The sequence below is a fragment of the Primulina huaijiensis genome, chromosome 3, assembly GCF_012295235.1.
Source record: "Primulina huaijiensis isolate GDHJ02 chromosome 3, ASM1229523v2, whole genome shotgun sequence".
NCBI classification, from domain to species: domain Eukaryota; kingdom Viridiplantae; phylum Streptophyta; class Magnoliopsida; order Lamiales; family Gesneriaceae; genus Primulina; species Primulina huaijiensis.
The window spans coordinates 28,301,019-28,324,291 of NC_133308.1; the positions used below are offsets into that span (position 1 = coordinate 28,301,019).

The following is a 23,273-nucleotide window of genomic DNA, read 5'->3' on the forward strand; positions in this document are numbered from 1 at the left end:
AAATGGGTTATGTTATTTTTACACAAAAATAAAGGAATTTTTTTAAAAAAATTAAATAAATAAGAAGTAGGGACATTTAAAAGTACTGTCTTTTTTTCCTTAAAAAAAAGTACTCTCTGTTTCACTCGTCATTCTTTGTACTCCTTTGATCCAACTATCTCTATTATTCTAACGGTAATTTTGTTAGTTGGTAGCTTAAAATAAATGTTAATCTATGTATTCAAATACAACTTTAAATTATTATTATTTTATTATAAGTATGAAACTCGTGGAAAATAAAATAAAATATAGGTTGTATTTGAATGAAAATTTTTGATTGAGAGAAAGAAATTTTCATTGTAATCATCATTGACAATTCTTAATTTAGAGTAGATAAGAAATTCATCAAATTTAGTCACTCGGAGACGCAATAAAGTCAAAACTCAATGTCAGTGGCATTGGTTTGTGAATGTAGGATTGTATACACACATAATCCCATATTATATATCAAAATCAAATGAATGTTGAATAATCCTATTATTTTTCTCTTTTTTGTTTCTCAAAAATAATATTTTCTCTCAAAATAAAACAGGAATTTTATTTATTTTAATTTTTCTTTTTCTACGATATATTTTCGCCCACTTTCATCTCTTCTAATATAATCATAAATATAACATTTAAAAATAAGTTAAACGAAGGAAAAAAGAAATTATATTTCTACAAACTCCAGAAAAACAAAACCAAAATAACCCTAATATCTCTTCTTCTTTTTTTTTTAAATAGCCCCAAATATCTTCTAGCATGTTAAATGATAAGACACTCAATTTCACCCTTTTTTCCCTATCAATATCGAAGAGAATATTACCATTTAGCGTTAGCCTCGTCTTGGAAATTCATTTCATAGCTCTCGGCTTTAGTCTTTAGACCCTCTATTTCACCATCATATTTAGCCGATAGCTCTTCAAGTTCCACAAGCTTTTCTTCAAGATTTTGAATATCAACTTCAATGCGACTACGATTTGTCTTAACATCCAGATACCTTTTTGTGTCGAAGGCATCTTCCGAGTCGAAGGAGAGACTTTGCAGTCGACGAAGACGAGCCTGTAAGAACCCGACTTCTAATCCCAAAAGTTCAAAAGACTTCAAAGATTTTTCCCATACTTCAAATTCTTTTTTTGGGGTGGTGAGTTTACAAGCTTGTATAGCATCGGCAGTGTTGACAGCTTCGAAAATCATACCAGCCGCTAACTTGCTGGAGAGCCCTGGGAGGAGATGATCATGAAGGAACATGTTCTTGCTGCAGCATAGCACGTAGTATTTTCGACGAATATTTTCTGGGAGCTCAGGGTCGATGCACGCTCCATTTATCATGATGTGAAATCCCTCGAAACCTTGAACATCTTTCAAAGGCAAAGAAAATCCTGAGAACTTGGAATCCTCCAAAACTTCCGAGGCAACCTCATCACTATCGATTCCTGAATGTTCCTCTGGCTGTCCAAGTTGTGGCATTGATGAGCCTTCCTTCTGATTCAATTTCTTGAAAACCACCAACGGAAGAGATCTTGGTCGCGTCTTCTTCTTGCCTTGCGCATCCAGATCCAGTTTTCCCTCTGCGCAGTAGTTTCAGAATTAAAACTGGTAAAGATTACGTGCCCATGAAGCCAAACACCTCCAAATGCCATAAAAAACATAGAATATATATTTTAATCGAACAGGAACAAGAAATAGACAGCGAACTAACCTGCATCACTTTGCTTAGTTTGGTATTCCAAAGTAAGAAGGCTAAGTGCACCATCTACCTCAGTCAAATCATTGGCTCTTATAATGTACACCTACAGAATCAACACATAATATTAGATTGAACAAATTTTCCACAGGTGAATCACCCCTAAAAGGTGTGGTAGTTACACTAAATGTGTATTTTCAGCAGACATGCGACATGATTGTCACCTTAAAGCTGCAAGGTCCGACTAATTGGAAGATCAGAACGTCCCCTTCTAGCAATTTGTTCCCAGCTACAAACTTCCTCCATCCGGCGCTTAGTCCAGTCTTATGTGCAATGTATTTTATTCCAAACTCGTCACCAGTTTCATTCTCAAGATTAACTGTAGCATCCTCAGCTGGTAAATGTAGCCTGCAAAAGGGCACGGGAAGACCCTGTGGACAAATGGAAATTGCGGGGGCGTTAAAAACTTAACCTGCTCATCCAGTCAAGAAAATGTCAGAAGGAATGATAACATAAAAAAAATAATACCATCCAGAAACAACTCCCGACATGTGATCTAACTAAGACTTTCAAAAAGCTAGGCTGATCATTGCCCAAACTCAACTGAACCTCCTCTGCTCGAATCATGGTGGGTGACTTAAATGGAACAGACCTCATCGATGTTCCTCCATCGTCAGGTGTCCCCTGCTAATGCATTTTTAAATCCATATGTTAATTGCAAATATCACTGAAACAATAGATTGTTATCCATCTGACGATTTTGTATAGAATATCAATCCATGATAAATGTTCTAAACAGGAAACATTTAATCTATGACCTGTGGCATACGGGCTGACTAATGTCTAAATTTTCAGATGCTTTACACCGTAAGGGAGAAAGTGATAGAAGCTAGAACATTTTCAAGAACAAACAGCTCAAGATATCTTTTGTGATACCCCTTTTCCACTATCAGTTTGTAGGAAGGATATGATAAGGTTTATAAAGCGATACAATGGATTTCTCCAACATGTAGTAACTACTATTGTAAAGCCGAGATAGATAGGAAGAATAGTTCCTAGAGGAATTCAGTGTAAAGTCTTTTACGGACAGACTGGTAGGACAAGGGACTGATATCCTTGATTGTAGTCTTTTACCTATCTCATATCCACAGGCCCGTTCAATTGTGACTCTACATGTTGAGCTCTGCTAGCAATTAAATTGCATACATATTCGTTTTAGAGTAATACAAGTTGGTAGAAAAGTTCATTTTTATTTTGTTATTAAGTCAGTCACACTTCTCCTGCAACTGAAGGCCAGGTTATTACACTGACCCATGACTTTCAAGAAACCTGTCAAATACTAAAAACTCACTTCTGAGCGCGTACAAGTTTGAAAAAATAACCAAGGTAGATAGATGCACATCCAAACACAATTATGTCTATACTACATGGAAAAAGGTCACTTCGTGGCCCTTCAATGCAGGCCCAAATCATGTCATGTCATGTCATGCAAAATTGGAGTCCAATGTATTGGATTACCATCCACCGAGATTATATTGAAGTAACACTGAACAAAAATCATCTTAATAAGTAAGAACTGGTCAAGAAAGTTGTCACTGGACAGGAAGGAATACATAAATGAAGAGTTTTTTTTCCCCTGACTCCTTATTTTCGGAGCCACGATGGACTAAAACCAATTCGGAATCAAGTCGGATCATCTCTTGATTCACAGATCTCAAATTCAGTGACTTGCTGGATGTAAACCAAACTCTTTGGCACTCAAACACCAAAAGGAAGGCGTGCATACTGTTTGTGTAACCAAACTGAAAAAAATAATAAAAATAAAATATCTGGTTGAAGAAACGAAACAATAAATGATGTCTCACAAATTTAGATTTGGGAAAAGACTGCTTTTTCTTCTTCTTCTTGCTCGAGATGAGCAGCGAAAACTCGTCAATCAACTGCTCCTTAGGCTTCCGCTTCCTCTTACCCTAGCAACAACAAACCAGATCTGATATAATCTCAGCAATCCCACCCATAAAACCATCAAATTCACGAATTTCAGGCCAAGAAAGCTCACAGTGACAAGCACAGGGCAAGCAGCAGTAGTTGGAGAAACCTCCAGAGCCATCGAATTCTCCTTCGTTGACCCATCCTCCAATGCAGGATTCATCCGGGTTTCCTCCATTTGATCACCCGTTTCAACTGATTCCTTCTTCATCACCAGTTCTTCCCTGCCCATGTTCTCCTGATTTTGGTGAACTATTTTCAGCCTCATTTCCCAAAAATCAAGCCAGTATAGAGAACCTTTACACCAACAAGATTATGTCTTTATCCCAGAGAGGAAAAGATTTAAAGAAAACAGCGACTGAGGATTAGAGAAAAACTGAATAAAAATCGAAAGAATCTCAGAAATCTGATTCAGGGCTGGTTTTACGGGCTGGCGTGCGAACAACGAAAGCTAAAGCCGTTTCAGTTTCCGGGTTTTTTTCTGACGGGACGAGAAATACAAAAATTGCCCCGATTTTTAGAAACCTGTCAGACAAATTTCCATAATTTGGTAATTAATTTGTACTCAGTAAAAAAATTATTTCCACTGTATTAATATTTGTAGAAATCTTTGAAATGTAATGTATATTATATTTTACTTGCAATACTATTGAACTAATGTGATTTTGGCAAAATAAAAATAAAAAAAAGTCATGTAGCAATGATAACATGTTTCCATCTGTCTTTAATGTGGTCTCCCATTGGATTGGACCATAGACCGATTGAGTATTATATAATTATTAAATCAAATTAAAATGGTTGGACATTTATCAGTTATTTTAAAATTTGCATAAGTTTTACAAAATAACGATATCACTTATTTTGGATAAATAGTAATTTTTCCCAATGAATTAATATTATCTATTATTAGATAATCATCCATTTTTTGTAGGATTTATCTAATGGTGTTTTAGGTTTTCGATATCTATTGATGGTGACTTATACAATCTATGGAAATTGAATATGTAATATTAACTCAGATATCAATTATATGATGAATAACTTTTTATTTTATCAAAATATATAGTTGGTGGTATGTAACATTGCAACTCAAATGTTTTTTAAACCTAACGACAGTATAAACATCATCTTTCAATCTCTCTCTTAATAAAGTCAATTATTGCTCTCAAACACAATAACACAAGCTAATTATATGCAATTAGCAAGCAAGAACATTGATAGGATTATATGTTTTGAGGTAAAGAAAGAACCAACGAATCAAATAATAAGCTTTGTACAAACATCGGTTACAAGGCTAAAAAATCAGAGGAGACACTAATGAACCGAATGATCTGTTCGATCTAACCTTTGATTAAAAAAAAAGGACAAAAACATTCAATATGGTCACAAAAGAAAATAAAAGAATTAAATAAAACGGTATGAATATATCAAGAAGATCAAATTTGTCGTTGGAAGAAGCTAACATAAAAAAGAAGAATCCCAGAAGAACAGAGGAGTTATCATCGAGAACACAAAAAATGACCAATAAGTATCATCTAAGAATGCACTATATAGTTCTCGGATCACCGTAGATGTTCAATTTTTCAAGCAGAGAAGAATTCATATTCGTGTTCGCACTTCACCTCCATGTTAGTTCAGTATAGGAGCACATTTGAGCATCAGAGCATAACTTCATTTCCATATTATATCATCAAGGTTCAAGAGTGCTCGATCTGCAGCAACTTGTTGTTGCAAGCCCTCTCGACCTCCACACTAGTCTATTCAGAGAGATGGAGTAGAATGGTTGTAGAAGTTAGAGTTGATCTCTAGGCTTGTCATTTGGTTGATCGATTATAAGTTAGTTGTGGCTTGTCATCTTGACTTACTGAATATGCTAAGAGTTCTAACTGAGAACGTGACATCATTTGGATCGGTTTTGTACAACATGATTGTATAAATCAAAGTTTTTTAATGGAACCTTCCAAAAAACAGAGGAAGGAGTGTTCTTTGAAGTTCCAGAAACAAATTTCTGTGTTCATTATTTGCTTTTACCTAATCCGATCTAACACACATTTTTTTAATCGATTTAGATGTTTTTTTAATCAGTTCGACCAACTGTAGCTATTTCTGCATATTTTTACAAAATTGCTCATTTGTTAAGTTTAGATCAACAATAAGCTTCATAGCTTGACAACCTAAATTTTTTTATAGAGTTCCAAACCGTTCCTGACAAACACAATTTGTGCTAGCTTCTCAAACAAAATTTTTGAGATAGATTCCAGTCGATTTACACCATAAGCAAGTTCATTCAATGACTAATGTATACAAAAGAATAATAGTAGCTTTAGCTAAGATTCCTGTTTTACATAGTAGAAACAAGCATATTAATAAAGAACAAAGAATATGTAGTACTTGAGTTTTGTCGGAATAAGGGAGAAGTTGATAATTTCATAAACCATCGAAGCGAAGAATTTATCTAAAGATTTAAAAAAAAAATGTTTGTTGTGATGAAGTTTGATAAGCTTGATTTCTAAAGGAAGCCGTGGAATAATGACTAATCTTTATACATAAATACAATTTCAAATTTTTTTTATTAATGATTTAATTGTATAGGGTTTAATAATAATCATTGCAGCTGGTTTCCATGAACTCACATAATTTAATTGTTTAACGAAAGAAATAATTTTAAAAAATATAAGAAAAAACACGATGAGCTTTGATATAAAATAGGGGGAAATTAGAAAAAAATGATAAGAAAATGGAGAGATGTATGAAGATTATAATCCAAAACAATCAAAACATGAAATAAAAAGTGATTATAACAGTAAAAATTTGGATTATATTTTGAATCTCCAAGAATAATTAATGACCCATATAATTCAATCGATTGATGAAATTAGAAAGCACTATAATTTCAGATTTTTACTGGAAATTTTCACCTTTTTTAAACACCATAGGAAATATGATTTAGTTGTCTATCAAAGCTCACATTTAATACGAGCAGAATTTAAAAACTTGGAAGTGAAATTTAAATTTATATAAAAAAATACGTAAATGAAAAATAGAAGGAATAATTCAAATATTGTGTCTTTACGGCTACTTGACCATTCAAGTTTCAACTTTTAGCCATTTAAGCATCAATCTATCATTATGTAGGAAATTCGTATAATGGAAATAACATAATTGTTAAAAAAAAGAAGGAAAAAATCATAGTATTAAATAGTTATAAGAGTTGGCAAAGATTTTTAAAATTAAATCTATATTATTAAAAATAATTATGTCTAACATTTTGAAGGAAAAAATATAACTCGAGAGTTGAGAGGGGTCAATCACCGATCTACGCTCCTCATATAGTTGCATTTGTGTTTTGAAATTTTGTGACTACTGAATTTCTTTGTCCGTAAGGTTGATCGAGTATGCTTAATTTGATTCGGTTTTTAATAAAAATTCGAGCAAGATAAAATTTATCGATTTTATTAAATAAATCAAATAATAAATTAACAAAGCAAACTAAGAAATTTTTTCCTCGGTTAAATTTAATTTGGAGGATCGATTTTAACTTTATAAAATTTTAAATTAAAAATTGGAGAATCAAATCGACTTGGTTACTCCAACGTCTTTCGAATACATGCATGCACGCATCCATATGTATTTAGTAAAGGCAATTCAAGGACCACATCTGCTTAGTCCCTCCTCTTCTTCTTTCTTCCCTCCCTTTAGTATATATGTTTGACAAGGGGAAAACATATAACGTGCAAATGCACGCTATACGGCAGATCATCACAATTTATTGAAATATCAACAATATTAAGGGATTAATTCGAATTGTAATTTTATAGGTTTTAATTTTTTAACCAGCTCGAATAGGATCGTAGAACAAATATATAAGGAGCTCCCATGTTTTTGTTATGTGAACATTAATTATAGACGAAGTAAAACTATAGAATATAGGAATACATATGAATGATATTAGAAATGCAAATTCTTTGAGACGTCAAAGATATTCAATACTTTTATATTAAACTATTTCGTAAGATACCCATGATATTGTTCTAAATTCACTTAGATTGTATTTGGACGTCGTCAAGATCTGAATTGAATGAACAATTTGAAGAATGAATTTGAAACAATATGTATTTTGAATGAATTTCAAATCCACTAAATATTAACTTAGATGTAATAATATTCAATATGGATCTGAATTAATCCACTGGCATGTAAACAATGAGTACTCATGATGATTTGAGATTACACACTACAAACGCAGTTAAAATCTTTGGGAGGATGACCATTTACATTATTTTTGTATGCATATGTATTTGACAAAAAAATCTGAAGAGTCATATTATCTTCCGCGCTTTTCCTGTGTACTGGGTTTAAAGAAAGAGAGTTTGAAAAAGGGTTGAGAAATCATTCAACCCACACGGGGGAGACATCGTACCAGCTTTCCCAATCTCAATTATTAAGCATACAGAAAGACATATCTAAATGTTAATAGTCACTGAACGAAATATCAAAGGATAGGAGAAATTGAAGCAATGGCTTAACCGAGATTACGATATTTACTAGTAAGAATTACGACTGGGTTTGTAAAAGAATTGAGCCCAGATAGAAGGAAAAGTGAAATGAAATCCCCACAAAAATAAAATTGGATAATATTGAAGTTTTTATTCAACGGGTTTTCTCCTTAGTTTGATCAGAATATACATGCTAAAAACAAGAAACGAGAAAGAAATTTAAAATCCCCCATAAAATGTAAGGTAACTAGCTAGATTAGTGGAAACAGTACGCACTAACACTGGATTCGATAAGCTCGGACGAAAGAATTGATTAGCTTTCTTCATGGTTGAGTCTGTTGGATTTGAACCCACTCGAAGCGACCCTCCAATGGCTCGTCCTTCACTACATCGTAGTTGTACCTGCAGCAACAGTTTTTGAATTTGTATGGTTCAGTAAGAAGAATTTCACCGTGTGAGAGGGGAGGGGAGAGGGGGTGTTGTTTACTTGTCAGTGAATCGTTTCTGCAGATTCTTCTCAGCGGAGGAGAAGAATTCTTCGAAATCATCTTCAGATGGCATTTTCTCACCCGTGAGACGGCGGAGAGGATTCGATTCGTTCGGCCTGGCCGTCGTCTCCATCTCGCCAGACTCTACTTGAATCTCGCTTGAGGTCACGCTCCTAAAAAATAAATAATCAAATTCTCTTGTCGGGTAATTTGAATTTTGAAATGAAGAGACGAGTTGAGAAAAATCATTACGTCTATCTTTTTCATTATTATTATTTATATTATTTTTTACCTCTCTCCCCGATTCAACGTATCGCCATTTGAGGTCCCTAAAAACTGATCCACAGTTACCGCATTCTCCTCCCCCTGTACCTGAAAAAAGAAATTCAAAAAAAAACCTATACAGATTTTGAAGGAGAATTATCAGATCGATTTTGACAGAGAATGGCTGCGAGATTTCACCTTCGCCAGATCACTCGATGATCCATTGCTTGAGCAGAAAGACCCCAAAGCACCATACGAACCGGAACTCTCGCATGTCGAACTAGGGAAATTCACCGGCGTTTTATCAGCCAAAGGCCGCGTTTTGAGTTTAACCGATGATGACGGGAGGTCCTTCAAATCTTCTAACCTCAATTTCCTCTTCTTCCCCCGCGCCACCATCTCCGCCGCCTTCTTCATGTCCATCACATCACTCGATAATCCCTCGCGTTTCCTCGAATATACAAACAAATTTGGAAATGGATATGCGGCCGACCACAAGCCTTGTTTCTACAATCAGCTAGGCGTAAACTCGATCGAGCAAGTTGATTAACCTGAAATTCCTCTTGATCTTCCTCGATTCTGCAAGTACGAGAATTATGCGCAGGGAGAATTATCTGGTTTTTGCAGGGCTTTCTGCGCTAGAGAGCATGAGGGGGTGATGATGATGATGGAGATAGTTCTGAAGAGTACAAAGAATTCTGTTGGAACGGTTCGGATTGGATTCTTTCTTGAATACTCCGTTAATAGTAACGATCGTTTACTCCCGTCGAGTGATNTATATATAGAGAGAGAGAGAGACACACACAAGACATGATCTTTCAGCAAATCGTGGCGAGGATCAATACTGCAAAGGAAAGATTAACATGCATCAGCATCAAGCCTCTATGGGTATGTCACTGTGGCAAGTATTAGGAGGATAATAAGAACACACTCGATTTTCTAGAAGACAAAATTTATTCTGTAAATCAATGACTCATGATTGATTTAACGCAATTGGATTTAACCAACTAAGAGGAAATGTCATCATCTTCTAGGATTAGTCGAACGAATTAATCTCGGACATATATATATCTTAACATTAAAATCAATCTTAAACGCACGTCTGTACGAGCTTCATTAAATTTATTTTTGTGTTCTTATAAGAAATTCAATCGATAGTTTAAATATTGAAATTACAAGAGTATTTTAAAATTTTAGAATTCGATTTCTTGAAAAGAAAATGGCAGTCGTCAAGTCAAGATATTGCTAACCAACCAATCAACTCACACATGATAGAAGTCGCATCGTTATCTTGACACGACTAATCATACAGAGGCAACCATCAATTGTCTTCCAAATATACCCTTACAATTCATAAAATCGTGAATTTCACCACACAAAGTTTAGCATTTTTGGAAAGTTCAGTGCATGCATGCCCGTTTATAGCCAAATGAACCCAACAAGAGCCGACCAAATATCATATTTAGATTAATCACATGCAAATATTAAAATGTACATAAATATATATGTTAATGAATCTGAAACAAAAGGAATTTTAATGTTTACAACCCTCCAAAACAAAAACTTTCGATTTTCACTCATAAATTTATACCATTTCACCGGAATTTCCAAGTCCGCCGCCGTCGATAACAGAAGGAATATTCATAAAATTGATGACAAAAAAAGGTTTGTGGATGATTTTGGCCTTGCGCGCTGAGCACATGGCACATCTAATACAAAGATTTTGACCTCATATTAAGTGGTCCTTGACTTGAAAAAGATCGATTAGTATTAGAGCATGAATATGGAGTGGTCCAAATTATTAGCCTTAATCAAGAAATCAATGCCATTTTGTGGTTGCATGAATGCTATCAACCACCTCCAATTAAGGTCCCCCCACTACACTCCAGTTCAATATAAATCGCAGCCTAAATATGATGATATATTGAATGTCACACATTGTTAGAAAAGTCCACGTTCTAAATTGATAAACTATATTATTATCAGAAAATTAAATTTTTGGTCATACGGTATGTTTTTCATTTTTGATCATGTTAATGTTCGTTCAATTCACTGCAGTCTCAATTTGTTAATGTGTATTTTTTCGATTTTATTACTTTTTCACATGCCCACTTGACATTCAACACGTCAGCAATATTTGTTTCAAAGAAAATCACTTGGTTAGTAACAAGACTTGACTGGCTCGAGCTCGTCACCGGACCAAATCGGGTTTTCCGGTTCTCCATTTCGGTTTTTTACACAAAAGAGAGGTGAAAAAAACTATGTGACTGGGGATCAATGCATGGTCAATAAAAGGCTTAGGAGATGACATCTTTGGATTCCAAAATTTGTCCCCATCCTTTGTTTATTAACTGGAAAGCGATTGCTTTGGCCGCTTCTCCACTGTTGAACAATAATGGGCTTTCGATTACACCAAACTCTTTTTTCTCGAGTATTTGTTTCTTCTAGTGCTTGATTTATTTCATTGTAGTCATCTTCTTGTCTCCTAGCAATTAATTAAAACCATTGTCCACGAAATCGTCTCCTGTTCCTGATTTAATTAACAGTTTCAGCTGTTGGTTTTCAACCTTTTGGAATTGTCACTCAGCGCCAATGTTCTTTGAATTAATCTGATCAACTGCGTCTAAACTTTAAGCTCACATTTAATTAATAGTAGATAGTTCGATTTCGATTACTAAATAATTCATAGTATTTTTCAGGCGACGAGATGAATGTTATAACTGAGTTTCGAATTTGATATTTCGTCTTTAATTTGAGACCTTGATGCCTATGGGAACTTGATGAAAACCAAATTAGTATATTCAGGGGACGTTGACACAATTTTAGCAAAACAGTAGCTTAGGAGAAATTTTAAAAGGTTTTTGTTTGGATGAATTATTTGATTGTGTGAATATATAGATTAGTTTTGGAGAAAGGCTGGATTTCAAATTACACAGAAGTTAAAATCCGTTGCAATATCTAATGCAAAATTTGACTTTAGATTTATTACATAAAATTCAAATTTTGCTCATACTAAAATCATCCAAACGAACGATAATGGATTTGAAACCATGGATTTCGATTTCAAATGATTCAATACAAACGCAACCTAGAACACAGGCTTAAATTGAAGAATTTAAAATGAATTACCTAAATTCACCATGTTCTTTCTGAAAATGAATTTGAAATTTCTTCGCTCCCGTGTTAAACTTTTTTTATGTATTAAAATAATGGAAATTTATATAATTAATTCTGCCGAAATCCATCCATTAAATATATTTTCCAATTCAAACCACTTAATTTAAACTCAATCAGGAGGAAAATTTATAATAAAAAAATTAATTAATATTTTCTGAGGCTATTATTTTTTTAAATGGACCAAATGACTGTCTTTTTATTGAGCCTGCTGGTCATTGCAAGGCGTCTTTGTTCTTGTTTTATTCTTCGGACAAAGAAAATATAAAAGACCTTTGATTCGATCCATGCATGGTGGAATGTCAATGGGTCCAATTGAAACTATCCATATATATACTATATACATCATATCACCTGATATACCTTATTTTATCCAGTTTTTTTAGTCCACTCCTACAAAATTTCAAATCAAATGAAAGAAATTGATCTAACAAAAAAAATTTCATTGATACTAAAAAGAAAACTTTATTGAAATGAGTGTTGCGGATTAGGGTTTTTTTGGTTATTGAGATTAGTGTGTGCTCTTTTCATTTTTTTCCTTAAAAAATTAGGATTAGAGGTATTTAGAATAATAACATTGGTCAAACATTCTTTTTTTTTTTTTAAATGACCCTTAACACAGACTAAATATATATGATCCAATGGCTTTGGCTACTACAACCTTTCCAACTACGATATTTTCCTTTTTTAGGTATTTTACGGCGAGATACAAAGAAATAAAAAAAAAATCTTTTGCTTGTTGTAAAAAAAAAATAGAGTCCATAACAAAAAGAAATATAAATTAAATGGATTAAGGAATTAGTGGGTTTCATCGTTTCAACGGTTACTTCTTAAACGGGGTGAGGTCTTCTCCGTACACCGAAACCTTTAACTTTATTTAATAAATGTTATTGAGAACTTGCATGGTTCACACCACACTCTTTGACTCTACCCTTAAAGTACGACTTCGTAAGTATCGGTATGCGTATGCGTATGCGTATGCGTATGCGTATGCTATTGATTGTGACCACACCTAGTTTAACAAATGGAAAAAAAAAATTTATATCTGGCCAAGCTATTTATTTGCCTCATTTCCCCTTTGAATAATTTGTTAGTCAGATGAATTTTTATTAGCTAAATTTTAAATACATATTTTGTTAATTTAGGAAAATATAGTTGTAATTGAGATTTATAAGAAATATATCTAATATAGTTGTCATTTCACATTCAAGTTTCAAATACATTCTCAAATCAAATCTTTCTATTTAAATTAAATCTATCAATCCAAACACAAACTTATAGATTTATCGAAAACGGATAATATAACGCAATAGAGACTCGGCCAATTACAGAAGGCACAAAGACGAAGTCGTGCTTTGATACGATTAATATTAGACTACCCTGAGTATCTATCAACATCCAATGACCGAAATTGTTTCGTTCATGTGGCCTCTAAAATTTTGCATATGGACGGCCTCCACATTTCCAAAACAATACAGATCATCTAAAAAGTAGCATGAACTCAACCATAAGAATATATGAGCCGGTGGACCTCATCATTTCTAGGGATGAGACAATGAGGCAAGTTTGGACGAACACGGATCTGCCCCGCCTCACTTTAGATCTGTCCCACCCGAAAAACCGATAATTACAATCTAAGTTGGACCCGTTCGACCCGCTAAAAATTCTACATCTTTAAAATTAAGTCATTATACAATAAAAGATTTTAAAAAATTAATAAATCATTAAATTTACTTTCCAAATATATATTTGAGTAATTATATATATGTACAAAAAAATATTATCACAAGTTAAAATCTATTAATTAAAATTCAATTAATAACAAAATAAAACTTATAATTATATATATTTATTTTAAATATATCATTATAAAATAAAATTATTTCAATTTTAAAATAATATGATCTAAAATTAGGGATTAAAATACCATTGAATCTCAGGACTTGCTTGACCGGGTCTAAACCTGCCCATTCTAGAGAGTTTAATACGGACCGAGTTTAGACCCGACTCATTGCCTTCTCCAATCATTTTCTTGATAAGATCCCACAAGACTAGGGATGTCAATTTCCTTCGAAACTCGACGAAGAATCCAATATCCAACCCAAATAGAGAAGAGTATGAATGAGATTTTTACCCGATTAAATAAATGAGTAATCGTTTATGAAGATTTTCGTGTATGTGGATGAAAGCGAGTCTTAAAAAATCCTACTCATACCGACCCGAAGGTCGGTGATTACGCAAAAATGCTAGGTGCTTACAGAAGTAGGTACTGATTTTGTGTCACGGTCGGTGATTACGGAAGTAGGTGCAGTTAAAGAAAAGGAATGAAAAGAAAGGTTTTGATTCTCAGTAAAAATGAATTCATTTCTGATTTTTTTCCCCTCGTTTACAGTATTTTATGTACAAATGGTATCACTAAGATTTTGACATCTGTCATGGGATTTAACAGTTTGTCACAACAAATTAACAAATTCCCTTGTTCTGGAATAATCCTTCGATTGTCTAGTTTATTGGATCAGATGTACAGCTATTGCATGAGCTTACTATCTTGGATGGGCTTGAGTTAATGGGCTCATTTGTTGACTTAATTGTTTTGGGCTTTGCTGTTGTAGATCCTTTATCTAGTGCTGATTTTATTAATATGTATTTGAGTTTTGTGACCTTGTTCCACAGGATTTGAATACGTCATCCTTGGTGGACACTTTGAGCAAGAGAGCAGACAAGTATGAGATTGTCCTGGGCATAAAGGAATTAGCTAGCAAGGGAATGCCAGTGGAGGTTGTTGAACATATAAATTATTTGTATCCAGAATTTTTTACCGAGAACCCTTTGTTGTTATTCCAACTGGTACAGGTTGATTTGTGTTTTGCATCTCTTCTGTTGAAAGATTTAAAAAAATACCTTACCTATAAGATAGAAAGAAATCAATCTGAATTTTATTCTGAATGCAGGTTGAATTCCTGAAGCTTGTCCGCGATGGTGAGCATCATAGTGCACTTAAGATTGCCTCATCCCATTTGGGTCCTTTGACCGCTAAAGCTCTGAGTTTGCTTAAGCCCTTGAAAGAGGTATTGTTGACTTTTCTGACACTGAATGAAGAAGCAACCCTTGGCAACTTGCGGTTAGATGCCCTCGCAACTTCACTTCAGGTTTTACATGTTCATGACCCTATACTAAATTTTTTTGTATTTTTTCGTTAGATCTCTATGTCAGGTATCTTGGAGTTTCCTGGAATAATTTTTTTGCTTTCAAATAGAATAAACATTGTCGTCAAAGAGCTTTAGAAATGGAAAATAATCTGTAGGATTATTGCAAAATGGATTATTCAGTTGGAGGGTTATGCTAATTTCATTCAGTAAATTAGGATAATTAGTTCACAGGGATGGATTTCTACCATTAATCATATCTCATTACGTTTGTTAGCCACATTGTCATGCATATCTGATTGTCCATTGTTTGTATGCGTGCTAGCATGCTGAGTCATCAACCAGTAAGTATTGTGTTTAGGGGATGGTTAGAGTGTAAAAAGGGAGCTCCGAAGTCTTCTATAATATATTTCTGGAAATGATTAATTTGTCACTAGCTCGTCTTTTATTCTTGGGAGACGTTGGCAATTAATGTGTTGTGAAAAGGTTGCTGTTGGTAGGCGTCTAGGCATTGAAGAACCCAAGCTTATGAAAATTGTAAGGACTACACTACACTCGCATAGCGAATGGTTCAAGCTTCCAAATGTGCAAAGACCAGTTTGTGGGACTTTTATGGATCAGTTCCCTAAAAGAACTCGGCAGTCCTCTGCTTGGAGATGGTACTTGCACCCAAGGATCTTCACAAGTTATGTTATCCTTGGTAGTACTAGGACCATCTTACTAGGACTCATCTTACTAGGACTCACGAAGATGGTAACAGTCCTAATCAAATCTCGTCCACTGATATTGGATGTGACGAAAATGCTATACTGAAAGTTATGGTGAGTCTCAGTCTTCATTTAAAAAAAAAAAATCATCTTCACATGTGGATCAATTTCTATAAATCATAGACTAGCAAGATATGTCAAGTGTAGAATGATTGATGAATATTACCCGCGATATTATTCTCAATCCAAACGGCATAACTCTTTCGAGGAAACTGTGACTTCTCAGCCTCCTAGCTCCAAAACTGCTCGAGTAGTTTTTAACATTTGTGCTAGTGTCAGCCGCGTTAGCAAATTCATCTCATATTATTCCGTTTGGTACATCTCCTCTTTCAATATGTATACATGCATATATATAGAAGAGTGGTACATCATACATGTGTCATTGATCCGTATATGTATTGTATGAGATGGAATACATTTCAGATCGCATAGTTATTGTCGACGTATCCATCATTGTCAAGATTCGAATGCCTTAATTGGATATTGAATCCCAGCAATACCTTTTTGGATATATTGAATCCAAGCAAGGATTTGGTTACGATGAATATTTAAGTTTTTCATGAGTATTCGGCTCACAAAATTAAATCATGACAAGTTATCACAAGAATTTTGTGTGAGCCGATTGGTGAATATGATCTAAATTAGATTTATCATACCTAACCAAATGAATTTCGAAGCTATAATTAAATTAATCCAACCAAATCCCTTAATTTTTTGACAGAAATAAATTTGAAAATTTTGAATGTCTGTTTTATATCAGTAAGGAATATGGCTCAATTTGTGCCCCCTCCAACTAAGCTGCCCCCTCTCCAACTAAGCTACCAGCTAAAACAATATACAAGGTGGCCCAAAGAGTGGCTGATTTAATCATCATTCCACTTTTATGGATTCCAAAAAGATGCTTATATTTCTTTTTTAAAAAAGGTCCTAATAGTTTTTCTAAAAAAAGGCGTGTGTGTGTGTGTGATTTTTAAAAAAAAACGATTCTTCACTTTTGATTTAAATATTTTTTGGAAGTTACAAACACTTATTGATAGAATTTCATAGTAAAATTTTCTCCATATGAAAATGGCCTCGCTTGTGAAATGAATGGATGTGTCGTCAATTCAAAGCAAAAGCGTTCAATAATTAAAGCACGAATATTTCTCATGAATGCTGTTTTTCCCATCTGTTGTAGCAGCACTTTTGCCTTTTGCACCAAATTGTGATTCTATATTACTAGTGCTTTTGAATGAATTGCAAAGCATATTTAATATTGAGGAGGTCATATTATATCTATTACTAAAGTTGAGACATGAATTGGCCCATGATATGATTTTCTGACATTATTCTTATTAAGTATTTATCATATTTCTATTTTTTATTTAATTTGTAACAACTATTTTTAGGCATAGTTTGATACACATGATTGGATAAACATGTGATAAATAATATAAAAATAAGTTAATGATATATAAGATGTAGGATATTATATTTAATATTTGGTATGATTTTAATAAGAGTGATTAAATTTATATATTAGATTGTAATGATAAAATTAACCTTATCATAATAAATTTTATAATTTCAAAGTTGTTGCTTGAGTTCATATTTCTTATCTGTTCATTCGCCGACGGTGTTTGCATAATTTATTTATTTTTACCTAATTTTATATATTATATAATATGATAATTGAGCACTTGATTTTGTGAGTCAAGTCAAATATCAATTTTTAAAGTTAATCGAGTGATAATAATAATTTTATTGAGATTTATAAAAATAATTTATATAATTATCTTGAGTTCATTTATATAATTATCATATTATATAATATATAAAAATAAAATAAAAATATTTATTTGATGGGGCGGTGAAATGAGAGGACGATATAGTTTAAGCTTTTTATATATTGAGGGCAATTAAGTCATTTGTGGTGTTTTTTATCATTAGATTAAAATTATCACATGTCATTAAAGGAATACATTATCCATTTATCCTTGTATAAAACTATTTATCACGGGTTCATGATATTATCATGAGATCATGAGCTTTTTAAAAAGATATCAAACGTGAGATAAAGAAGATTATTTATCAATAATATCATGAATTTTCTAAAAAGATATCAAACGTGAAATAAAGAAGATTATTTATCGATCTCTCTCTTATCACGTATACCAAACTATTCCTTATTCTACTACCTAATAAAAAAAGATTGATGAAACGAATATAAATTTAGAAACAAAACGACATCATACAAACACGTGTCCCATCCAACGTAACCTAGTAAGATGATGTGGGTGTCAGTTGGCGATGATGTGGTAATTTTGGTAGTAGGATTGCATAAACGTCACGTAGACGTCAAGCACTGCATCAGGCCCATCCAACGGTCAATATTAAGCGGGAAATTTAATGTAGGCATCAACAATTTCAAGAAGATTTATTTATTTATTTTTGCTTATTTTGAGAAGTAACTTGAACTCAGCCATAATTAATACATGAAAGTTGAAAAAGTAAAGATCTGTACTCTAAAATCATTCTTGGAATTTGAAAATATGATATTTAAATTCACGCATAATTTTTCAATAACATATGTTAATAGTTTCATTAAAGTTTTTTAAATAGACATATATAACTAACTATATTATTATAAATGAAAATTTTAATATACACTTAAGACTAACATTCTTTATCATGAATCATAAAAATACTATTGAATCCAATTAGATCTCTTTTATTTTTTATTACCTTTAAAAAGAAACATATAATTATGTGTATAAATCTAATTGTACATCTAACACTAACTATGTTATAAATGACATACCCATGGAGTGGTCTCGGTATCACGGTGTTTTACAAAATGATCATATTATCGTTAATCTTAAAAATATTCAAAAAATACCATTAAACACTTTAAATTTTAAAAATAACAAAAAATATCTTACTTAAATAATTATTTTAATTAATTATGAAACAATTTTAAAAAATCATTTAAAATTTTTAATTTTAATTTACTCTTTATTTAAATGAAGTTATCTAATACAAATATATCAAAATTAAAAATTAATTTATATGAGATAATACACAAAAATATCACTCGTTCAGTCTTAAATATATTGATTTGCTTGCTTTTTTCATTTAAATTACAAAAATTATTAGAAAAACAAGTCAACAAACAAACTTCTTATTTATTCTGTATTTAATTTATTCAAAAAAATTTATATATTTTCCTAAACTTAGTGAAGAAAATTATATTAGTAAAAAATAAGAATAAATATAACTAACGTATAAAATGTATTATATATTTAGGACAATCGAAAAAGAAAATAAAACGTATATAATTAAATGGAAGATTAATATGTATAAGATATTTTGGATCAAAGAAAGCAATTTGTAAAATAATTTATCATATAATAATGCACTGTTTATTCTAAAAAAACAATAAACAAGAACAAGTATATTTGATACACGCGTAGTGGGTTGTTAGTGTAAATAGCTACTCAGCTTTTACCCGCTGCCATGCCTTAAATTATGTGTTTTATTGAGTTGTTGTTTCAAGAAAATTATTATATTACAGTAGTTTGTACGAGAAATTGGCCTTCAGTCTCCAGCCGTCGTTTTTTTTGTATTCAGTCCCTGGGTACTTTTTTAGTACCACATTTCCACATGAAGTGTACCACAATTTGTATGACATAGTACCACAATTTTGTGGGTAGGGAGTGAACTCAAAGAAATATTTTGATTGGGAATTTTTCATCAACTTCCCCTCGTTTGTACTGATTAAGAATTATTTCTTTTAAAGTTTGAATTTTTTTTCTTTTGGAAGAATAAAGTTCGGTTTTTGAGCACATCAAAACTCTACAATTACTTGTTTATTTAACCCTCTACACCTCTAGCTAGAATAATTAATAACTTGAATTTTATACTTGCTAGAAAGCAACAATTTCTTGTAGTAGTATATTTTATACTTGCTAGAAAAATGAAAAGCCTGGCAAAAAAGGCAGAGGCAAGAGAGGAGAGAAGAGTGCCCCAGCCCCCCAGCTGTACCCATCAACGTCTTTGTGCTTAACGAGAGCTTTGGTTTTTTTCTCCACTGCTTACTACAAGGCGCAATTTCTTACAGCTAATGTAGAGTACATTATATTATACACACAAATATTACAGTCGGGTAAAGAACCTTCTTGGGTTTTATTTCATTCTTGCGAGGTATAATGGCCGAAGACATCTGTCTCTTCACCAAGGTGAGTTTTTTCTTTTCTTTTCTTTTCTTGCGTTTCTTCTTTCTTGGTTTAGTTGTATGGGTTTGTCTTTTAAGTTTTAAGTAGTGGGGTTGCTCCTCATGTCAAGAATTCAGTTTTTTTTTTTTTTTGGGGAGGGAGGGGTGGAGGTTAGATTATGTATATTATGTTCCGAGAATTTTGGAATCTGATTGGAGTTTGGATTTGTATATTACTGGGTTGGGAACTTTGGGATGAGTTTTGAGGTGCATGGGACGTCCTTTTGAAAAAGTTGCGATATCCGCATCTGTCTTATTTGAATGCATGAGAGAAGCTGAGGTTTGGGTTTTTGCTCCGCTCCCTGTAAAATGTGGTGTTTTTTTAGCTGTACTCGTGTTCTATATTATTTGCTATCTTTGGGAGTTGGCCAGTTGTTTTTCTTCTTTAGATGGCTTTGCAAACTACTTTCCTCTTCTCTTTTGGGTCTCAAATGTCTTACTGTTGTTTTCCATTTTCCCTTATATCTTGGTAGACATCTTTACAACTGCTGAAATTTTTTAAATTCCATTGATCAGAAAGGAGGAAAAATTGTGAGATTGTGATGTAGATTCTAGTACTATGTTCTGAGATAAATAAATAAATAAATATATACACATATATTAGGAAGATATAATCTTGTAAGACACGAATTAAATAAACTCTTACTTTGACAGTGATAAATGTTTTCCCTTTGCAATCAACAGGGCACCATAACTGTAAAATCTCCCAAGAAATCCCCAGCTTCATTAAGGATGATAGTCTTAGTTTTTGCCGTGGTGTGTGGTGTTTATATATGCTCGGTCTGTCTAAAGCAAACCAATTTTCTTAGCCAAACAAAAGTACTAAACATCAAAATTAATACGAGGCATTGCCATACAAACGGCGTCGATAGATCTCAAACTCCACAGTTGTACTACCCCAATCCCACCACCTTTAGCAGGTAATTGTGATACCTGTGTTTTATTCAAAATTTGCAATTTCCCATAGCCCATAGGATTTGGTTTTAAATGCATGCTCTTTTATGCGTGCTAGGGCTGAATGTGCCTGTAATCCGGTGCGACTATTCACTATTCTATCAATGCAAAGATCTGGGAGTGGATGGTTTGAGACTCTACTGAATAGCCATACTAATGTAAGTTCCAATGGTGAGATATTCTCAGTGAAGGAGAGAAGAAGTAATATTTCTTCAATTTTGATGACTCTGGATCATGTTTACAATTTGGACTGGCTCACTAGTGCTTCCAAGAATCATTGCTCGGCTGCCGTTGGCTTCAAGTGGATGCTTAATCAGGTAAAATATCACATACTTCTTTCTTACTGATATTTTTTTTTTATCTAGCCATTCTATTTTGTTACGTAACTTATTGTAATATTACCAGAATTGGTCTGATTAGCACCAATCTCATATTACTCGAAGCGAAATCTGTTCATCAGTCTCAGTTGCTTATTTAATAGTTCTCATCACAAGTATAACCATTGAGAAGCTATAATTGCCCCTGATCTTCTATAAGTCTGCCTGTATGGGATGGCGGTAGGATCATGATGTTTGAGTTGTTGTATATCTGAAAGAATTTTAATTATCCAGTTACTATTGATTGTGGCTTTTGATATAAGAGTAGGTGCTCAGTCCTAAAAAAACAAACACCAATCATTTTCATTATTTCTAATTCTTATTTCTAATTCAGGGATTGATGGAATACCATAAAGAAATCCTTGAATATTTCAATGATAGAGGTGTTTCAGTAATATTTCTCTTCCGGAGAAATTTACTCCGTAGGATGGTTTCAGTGCTAGCAAATTCTTACGATAGATATGCTAAACTCCTGAATGGTACGCACAAGTCCCATGTGCACACACACGAAGAGGTAACAATTTCCTTCTTCATCCTCTTGTATAACTAACTGCACCGTTGTATAAAGATCTAATATTTTTGCATGCTTAATGCAGGCGGAGACTCTATCTACATACAAACCTGTAATCAACTCAACATCACTGGTAATGGATTTGAAACTCATGGAGAAGATGGTCTTGGAAGCATTGGATTATTTCACCAACACCAGGCACATTGTTCTCTACTATGAAGACCTCATAAAGAATCGAACTGTGAGTGCTTTTCAGCTTTTGATCAAAATAGTTAACATGTTAAAAAGCACTGTTTCATGTTCGACCTCGATGGTCATAGGTTTAAGAAACCAGGTCCGATGATTCTGGGTAAAAGAATTTGGAAAATAGAATGGAAATTTGGGTTCATTAACTGCAGCAAAATTCTTGGACAATGTCCTCAATTGATCCAAACTTAGATATAGACGGTTCATTTATCCAGTGGGATAAAATAATTCACCGTTCTTCATTGTGGTTATTTCCTGTTATTTTTCAGAAACTAGGGGATATTCTAGATTTTCTTGGGTTACCGAAAATGGAGTTAACTAGTCGGCAAGTGAAGATACACAAAGGATCATTGTCTGAGCACATGAAGAACTGGGATGATGTTAACAAGACTCTAAGTGGAACCAAATACGAAAGCTTCCTAAATAGTGACTACGTTGATTAGTGCATTTTAGTAAGATACAGAAGTTGACTCTTGCCGGCCCTGATATAGTTTTATAATGGATCGATCAATGCAACGTTGATCTTCACCTTGTTAGTTTCCTAATTCAAATTTCTTGCTGACCGGGTCATTCTTTTTCATCTTTTGCTTGCCCAATGCTTCTTTTTTGGTTGGTTGCCTTTTGTAAGCGTCCGAGGATTTGTATAGCTGTGTAACATTTTGTATAGCCTTGTCAAGGAGAATGTGATGTAATTTTTGGCTTTTGATTTTTATTTATTCGCATTCACTGGTACGACATTGCTGTGTATGCTGCTTCATCTACTCTGTGGTTCGGGTTTGCTATGGTTTGGCTAAGACTCTAATTTTCTTCTTAAGAACCACAACCACCTCTTTTCATTGACCGGATTGGTGTATTTTCGCTTATAGCAGTGGTATGTTTTCACTAACTTCACGTTTTACTAAAT

At 33.3% G+C, this 23,273-nt stretch overlaps 4 protein-coding genes across 6 annotated transcripts; 2 read left to right on the forward strand and 2 right to left on the reverse strand.

Moving 5' to 3' along the window:
* Positions 1–673: 673 nt before the first annotated feature.
* LOC140974380 (B3 domain-containing protein Os01g0234100-like) lies at positions 674–4,229 on the reverse strand. Of its 2 annotated transcripts, none has more exons than XM_073437794.1 (6): positions 3,765–4,229; positions 3,571–3,675; positions 2,234–2,392; positions 1,930–2,136; positions 1,721–1,811; positions 674–1,589 (listed from the first exon to the last, which is right to left on the reverse strand). In XM_073437794.1, exons 1-6 carry the CDS (start codon positions 3,960–3,962, stop codon positions 841–843), a joined length of 1,509 nt encoding a protein of 502 aa, XP_073293895.1. In that variant the 5' UTR covers positions 3,963–4,229; the 3' UTR covers positions 674–840. The 2 variants fall into 2 exon arrangements, with proteins under 2 accessions (XP_073293895.1, XP_073293896.1); XM_073437795.1 differs by having other exon boundaries at positions 675–1,589; positions 2,234–2,389; positions 3,765–4,228.
* Positions 4,230–7,838: 3,609 nt separating this feature from the next.
* LOC140972371 (uncharacterized) lies at positions 7,839–9,694 on the reverse strand. Of its 2 annotated transcripts, none has more exons than XM_073434817.1 (4): positions 9,141–9,694; positions 8,971–9,044; positions 8,678–8,851; positions 7,839–8,592 (listed from the first exon to the last, which is right to left on the reverse strand). In XM_073434817.1, the coding sequence occupies exons 1-4, from the start codon at positions 9,363–9,365 to the stop codon at positions 8,514–8,516; spliced, it is 552 nt and encodes a 183-aa protein (XP_073290918.1). In that variant the 5' UTR covers positions 9,366–9,694; the 3' UTR covers positions 7,839–8,513. The 2 variants fall into 2 exon arrangements, with proteins under 2 accessions (XP_073290918.1, XP_073290917.1); XM_073434816.1 differs by having other exon boundaries at positions 8,971–9,050; positions 9,141–9,686.
* A 4,712-nt stretch (positions 9,695–14,406) lies between these two features.
* LOC140974381 (uncharacterized) lies at positions 14,407–16,551 on the forward strand. Its single transcript, XM_073437796.1, has 4 exons — positions 14,407–14,417; positions 14,790–14,894; positions 15,068–15,265; positions 15,749–16,551. The coding sequence occupies exons 2-4, from the start codon at positions 14,883–14,885 to the stop codon at positions 16,073–16,075; spliced, it is 537 nt and encodes a 178-aa protein (XP_073293897.1). The 5' UTR covers positions 14,407–14,417; positions 14,790–14,882; the 3' UTR covers positions 16,076–16,551.
* Positions 16,552–19,760: 3,209 nt separating this feature from the next.
* Positions 19,761–23,113, forward strand: LOC140974382 (uncharacterized). The gene is made up of 6 exons (XM_073437797.1): positions 19,761–20,246; positions 20,966–21,201; positions 21,294–21,552; positions 21,947–22,126; positions 22,209–22,364; positions 22,639–23,113. Exons 1-6 carry the CDS (start codon positions 20,217–20,219, stop codon positions 22,810–22,812), a joined length of 1,035 nt encoding a protein of 344 aa, XP_073293898.1. The 5' UTR covers positions 19,761–20,216; the 3' UTR covers positions 22,813–23,113.
* The last annotated feature ends 160 nt before the right edge of the window (positions 23,114–23,273 follow it).